Source organism: Kryptolebias marmoratus, linkage group LG3, assembly GCF_001649575.2.
Source record: "Kryptolebias marmoratus isolate JLee-2015 linkage group LG3, ASM164957v2, whole genome shotgun sequence".
In the NCBI taxonomy this organism is placed as follows: Eukaryota; Metazoa; Chordata; class Actinopteri; order Cyprinodontiformes; family Rivulidae; genus Kryptolebias; species Kryptolebias marmoratus.
In genome coordinates this window covers 24689347-24695326 of record NC_051432.1, presented here as the reverse complement: position 1 = coordinate 24695326, position 5980 = coordinate 24689347, and the positions used below count along the sequence as shown (strand labels likewise).

The following is a 5980-nucleotide window of genomic DNA, read 5'->3' as shown; positions in this document are numbered from 1 at the left end:
TCATATTCATTTCAAATCTAACCAGAATGTACTGGACTTGACAGGATAAAACTTCCTTCAGCCACTTTTATCTGTGCAACACTGCCATCTGTAGACCCCCAAAACAGCTTCCATTCCTCTACAAATGGCCTCGTTTTCTCTACTTAATTGCTTCTTATGTAATATGTCTAAACAAAAGAAACAGTTGTGATTTGTTTAGCACAGAAAAACAAAAAGTGCCCAGCCCAAACGTCATTCCCTCTGTTTACTTTATTTCTTTAAATACCTGTTTTTCTCCGAAGGGCCAAACATACAGTATGTAGGCTGAGTGAACTGTGTGAACTCTAATTACCTGCTAACCCTGGATCTGTTTTTGTTGGGTTTATTCTGGTGACAGACAGATGTGACCAGGATGCTGACCCCATTAACCTGCTCAGGAGCACTTAAACATGTTTTTCTCAAGGCAGTTCAGCATGAGAAACTTTGAAAGCTAAATTTGTCCTACTGCATGTTAAAGTGGAGAACCACTCCTCTTTGCAAATGTGACATGATGCTTTTATTATATCACATTTATAAGGGCAGGTGGGGCGCAACCCACCTAAAAAAAAAAGCATTCGCTCCACAAAGTAGTTCCTCCTAACAAACAATGTGAATTACGTAACTACTTAGCTTGCTGTGTATTGTTTTGTTCTGTTTTTTAAACTATTTTGCCAATTTTAAATGAAATTTAAAAATGTTTTTTCGTGATTCATTCTCAGTTTTTTACTTATAGGGCGGCACAGGTCACCGACCTCGTTCAGCAGTAGATTTAACATGTTGCTCTGTCTGCAGTGATCAGGACTGCAGGGCAGCTCCAACAGACTCTCATTGGGGTGTAAAATATTCCGCCCTGTGGACACATTCTGCTGGTTTTAGCTCAGCGATACGACCACTACAAACGTTACACCTCACCTGATCTTTTTTAACGCAGGAATAGTTGCAGCAAAACCTGCTGTGTCCAACAGTGGAGGTCTTCTGTTTAAAACTCCATTTATGACACTAAAATTAGAAAATAAATGATCAGGCGGACAGACCGGACCTGAACACTCACTTGTTCATGTTTAATTAATGTTTAATGGGCTTTCTGCTCCTGATATCCACCAGAAAGTTATTTGTGAACACTGTAAATATCTGAACTTTTACTGGCACCATTACTGGGTTTTATTTTAGATGTAAAGAATATTCCAGATTTTGTTAACATAATTTTGAATATAAAAAAGTAAATAAAGTTGTCAAAAAATAAAACAAAAGCAAACAAAAACCTAACTGTTTTTTTTATTTTTAACTAGTCATTTTTAGGACTAGACCTATTTAAGTTAGGACTGGCAACCATTTAATCGCAAATACACAGAAATAATCTCTTTTTAGACATTTATGTGACAATATTATTATATATAACAGTTTAAATATGACTAGCAACTAAATCGTGGATATCCCAAACCCTATTGTTTAAAAATAATAATTCTATTTCATATATTTGTGGTATTTATTGTAGAAAGGAAGATATTTAAATAAAAAAGTCTGTGTGAGAAAAGTGCTGTCATTTGTGCTTAAAAGAATAATGTTTTGGATAATTGGATATTTCAAATGTTATATTTGACTAGGAAAAACGAGTTGTAAACACTGGCGTTATATACAGTCTACCAATTAAATGTTAAACTTTTAAGGATTTTTTTTTAGAAATAAGCTTAGTTCCCTAAAACAACCCAGATGAAGAGACCTTGAAATCTTATTTTTAGCTGTAAGGATGTTATTTTAGATCTAAATTTAATTCAGACTAGTAGGGGTGTCATTTTGATGGAGAAAAATGTTAATATTAAATATCTTAAAAACGTAGAAAAAGGAGCCTTTTGTGATTATATGCTACAACGGTCTGCCACGCTGAAACGTTTTGACTGGAAAGAGGCGGGGTAAAGTGACGTCATAACTAAGCGCGACGTTCATCCTCTGACGTTCAATGTCAGCTCACAGACGTCGTTCTGCGTTTCTTTTTTTCACAACTGGTAGTGAAAGCACTTAGTCACTACCATGCAGAGAGCTGCACACGTAGCTTCTTGCAGTTGGCCTCAGATTGTCAAACCAGCGATGATTCGCCACAGTTTAAAATGCAGAGGTAAGCGGGGTATTGGTTAGCATGTAGCTAACGATGCTAAAATGCTAAAAACACGTACCTGACGTAACTGTCAACTGGGCGAAGTGTGTTAATACATAATTGGTTAAATCCCAATTCTTCTCGTTGTTTTTGTTATTTTAAACGTGTTTGGAATAAAAAAAAACGGGGACATGCTTTGTGGTAATCTTGTTAAAGGTTCCACTATTGGTTTGTTTACAAAATAAAGTTCCACCTAGTCAGTGTTTCAATTTAGGTTTTTGCATTCATCCGTTTGTTTGTTTTTTTAATTATTTTTCGTTTAGCCCCCCTTCAGCACAGCTCTCGCGCTTACAGCGTCGTCCCGCCGCCGCGCGACGACGATGAGAGGGATGCGGTGCACCGGATGCTGCGCGTGGACCACGCGGGGGAATACGGCGCTAACCGCATCTACGCCGGCCAGATGGCGGTGTTGGGCCGGTCCAGGACCGGGCCTCTCATCCAAGTACGGAAGAACGCATGGCTTGACCTGCTGCCTGTTTGAACTCAGAGGGGTTAAAACTTTTTTCTGATCAGCTCCAGAAAGCTGCCGGGAAAAGCTAAATATGTCAAAACTGTTAAATATTCAGAAAACACACAGGAGAGTAAGCAGATGTTACTGGTTTTTAATAGGTGTCTGCTTGTGTAATCCTGGTGGACATGTCCTAAATCAATACATCCAAGGGTTTATTAATGAGCTGAAAGTGAATAATCAGCTGGGAGATCAAAAAGATTGCTGCCTTATCGCCTGGCGATAATAAATCTATGATGTGAGGTGGTTTCCGTGCTGAGAGTAAAGAAAGTACTGTGGAAGAAAGATAAAGAACCACAACAACAACAAAAAGGCTTAGATAAGAGAAGACAGATGAGGTGAGCTGAGCAACCAATAAACTATCCAAAGTGGGATTTTTGGCTCAGAAGTATCTTCAACAATGACTCTGTAGCTTGTTTGGTTGTAATATTTGTTATTTAAAATCTGAAAATGTAAATGCATGTATAAATGTCTGCTCAGGCAGCTGTGTAATGTTTAATGTCTTTCTGTTTCTGCAGCAGATGTGGGATCAAGAAAAGAAACATTTAGCCAAATTCAATGAAATCCTCGCAGAGAACAGAGTTCGGCCCACAGCCCTGCTGCCTTTCTGGAACATCGCTGGCTTTGTTTTAGGTTGGTGCAACCTACGAGCAAACAGTGACAACCTTTTGTTTGTTTGTTCAGAAGAATAAATGCAGAAAACGGTGAGGATTAAAAGGCTCCATTACCCTTCTATGTTTTAATGTTTCTCTCAGGGGCGTCCTCTGCCCTGCTGGGAAAGGAGGGGGCCATGGCGTGCACGGTGGCTGTGGAGGAGAGCATCTCTGAACATTACAACAGCCAGATAAGAGCCCTGATGGAGAACGATCCGGAGAGATACTTTGAACTGTTACAGGTGATTTAAAATTTTCCAGCGATTGTTTATAAGGTGCTGATCTGACTGGAGTGGAATCCTAAAAAACAGTGATATCTCTAAAGTCATTCTTCCACCTAAAAGGTAAACTGTGTGTTTGCAAACCCAGCTTTCAGGCTTGGCTGAGTTAGATGCAGACAAAAACAAACAAACAAACAAACAAAACCTTATTTGCTAGTTCTGTCACATTCTAAAACCAAATTCAACTTGTCAACACCTTGTCATGACAAAACTATGAGAGAGGCAGGAAGACCAGCTCGTTGTTTTTTAACAATGCATTACAAAGACAATGTGGAGCAGTAAATCCCAGGGATGAGCCGGTTCAGAGTGGCAGAATTGATCTAACCTGAGACTGTAGGCTGGGTTACAATGATCTGATTTTTTGTTTTTTATTTTTATGACAGTCTGAACGTCACAGACCCAGGTCACTTTCACATGTGGTCCTAAATTGGTTTCATATTTGATGTTTTTCAAAGCGTCTGAACGGTCACCCGACTTCCGAAGTCACAATTCTGAGCCGGAGTTGGACGGAAGTTTCAAAGATCAAATGTAAATATTAGCTAAAAGAAGCACGACCGATAATAATTTCAGAACTGGTCCACGCACGCTGACGGGTGCAGCGTCCATACTTCCGCGTGACGTCACGTGGGTCGCCTCAGGGAGGTGGACTCTTCCCACTGGAGTCTGGTGACACGTTTGAATTATGATGAACTACAGCAGTCAGAACGGAGCTTTAAGGCCTGCAGCCTCAGAGCACACGTGTCAAACGCTGTTCCTCGGGGGGGCCGCTCTGCTGCGTGTTTTCGACGTGTTCCTGCTTTAAACAGACGACTTGTGGACGTGCTTCTGGAGACCCTGATGATTTAATGAGGAGGTGATTAAACCGTTTGAATCAGGTGTGTTGGAGCAAAGAAACCTAAAACTTCCAGGACAGTGGAGCCTCGAGGCCTGGAGTCTGACACCCCTGCCTCAGAGGGTCAACGTCAAACTGTGAACTGATACAAACTCTACAAGACAATTCTGTTTCCTCCTAAAAATAAACTCTCTGTAAATATAAATCCACACCTCTGCACACCCAGAGGACAATGCTGCATCTGCAGAATTTGTGACACACAGAAAAAAACTAAGAGTGTTGCTTAAAAAAGAGATTATTATTATTTTTAAGTCCTCACTCTATCGACATTTTCACCGTAAGGAGGAAAGAATTAGGCATAATATTAGCTTTTTTTTTTTGCCACGCTTTAGTAAACCTTGTAATTTTGTTTTCCCAAATCATTCCAATTTCTTTCTTTCAACAGGTGATAAAAGAGTTTCGAGACGATGAGATGGATCATCACGATACCGGACTGGAGCACGAAGCTGAATCAGTGAGTTTATTTTTAATATTCTGTGAGATAATCAGCTGTTTTATATAACACCTCCTGTTTTATTATTGCAGCACAAATCTATAAAAAAGTTATTTCAGTTGGGAAGACAAGGTTTTATTTTTATATTGCTTTAAGTCTGCTTTTATTCATAATCATCTTAGTTTACATGTGATTAAATTCTTAAAAGTTTTTTTCTTTTATTACCAGGAGTGTACAGGTATAAGTTGAAGTAATTTGTAATGAAAACTACTAAAAAGTGTTTTTTTCTGTGTGTGTTTTAGGCACCTGGATACTGGCTGCTAAAAAATGTGATCCAACTGGGCTGCAAAGCTGCCATATATGCTTCTCAACGGGTCTAAAGCTGAACTTCAAACACATTATTGTTGTTTTTTTAAATATATTCTTATTTAGTTTTTGGAAATGAGATCATTTGAATGTTTGAAGTGAATGCAGGATGTGATGCAACACATTGTTGTAAGTTTGTTGGTTAAAGCGTGTAACAAAGACGCATTTAGAGGCATCTTGAACTGTTGAATCTGTGAACTGTTGGGTTATGTTGAATAAAACAGAAGTGGAGGCGGTGTTGAAATAAACAACTGTCTGTAAAAGTTTTATTTCTGTGTCTAAAAGAAATCACCTTTCTGAAAAGAGATGTTTGTGAGTAAATATTGCTTGAATTAAAGAGTTTATGAGATGTGTAACTTCCATTTCTTCAGCATGATTTCTTGTTTATTTCTTGTTTAAAGTTTCTTCCTTACGTTGTTTCTTTTTATCACACTTCGTTCTATTTTAACCTTTTATTTATTAAAACGTTCAGCTCCATCGGGAGTACTTGTAGTATTTGTATCTTGCATTATTATAGAAATCGAAATACATCAAGATCTCTTCAGTTTCTTCAAAACTTTTTTTTTTTGTGAGATCTTCAGTATACTTGCTCTATTTTTGTCCTTTGCTGTTTTTAGCCTTTAGCTATCGTCTTGCTGAAAGCCAAATTTTACCTTTTGACTAAGGTTTTGTTAAAT

At 38.4% G+C, this 5980-nt stretch overlaps 1 protein-coding gene across 2 annotated transcripts; it reads left to right on the top strand.

Annotated features, from left to right (window-relative positions):
• Positions 1–1944: 1944 nt before the first annotated feature.
• On the top strand, positions 1945–5663 carry coq7 (coenzyme Q7 homolog, ubiquinone (yeast)). Of its 2 annotated transcripts, none has more exons than XM_017416881.2 (6): positions 1945–2131; positions 2434–2612; positions 3200–3311; positions 3434–3573; positions 4890–4958; positions 5240–5663. In XM_017416881.2, exons 1-6 carry the CDS (start codon positions 2047–2049, stop codon positions 5315–5317), a joined length of 663 nt encoding a protein of 220 aa, XP_017272370.1. In that variant the 5' UTR covers positions 1945–2046; the 3' UTR covers positions 5318–5663. The 2 variants fall into 2 exon arrangements, with proteins under 2 accessions (XP_017272370.1, XP_017272369.1); XM_017416880.2 differs by having other exon boundaries at positions 3197–3311.
• Positions 5664–5980: the final 317 nt, after the last annotated feature.

Coding starts and splice junctions, on each gene's coding strand:
- coq7 (XM_017416880.2), top strand. CDS start 2,047: ATGCAGAGAGCTGCACACGTAGCTTCTTGCAGTTGGCCTCAGATTGTC. Junction 2,132..2,433: donor CCACAGTTTAAAATGCAGAG/GTAAGCGGGGTA, acceptor TTTTTCGTTTAG/CCCCCCTTCAGCACAGCTCT. Junction 4,959..5,239: donor TGGAGCACGAAGCTGAATCA/GTGAGTTTATTT, acceptor TGTGTGTTTTAG/GCACCTGGATACTGGCTGCT.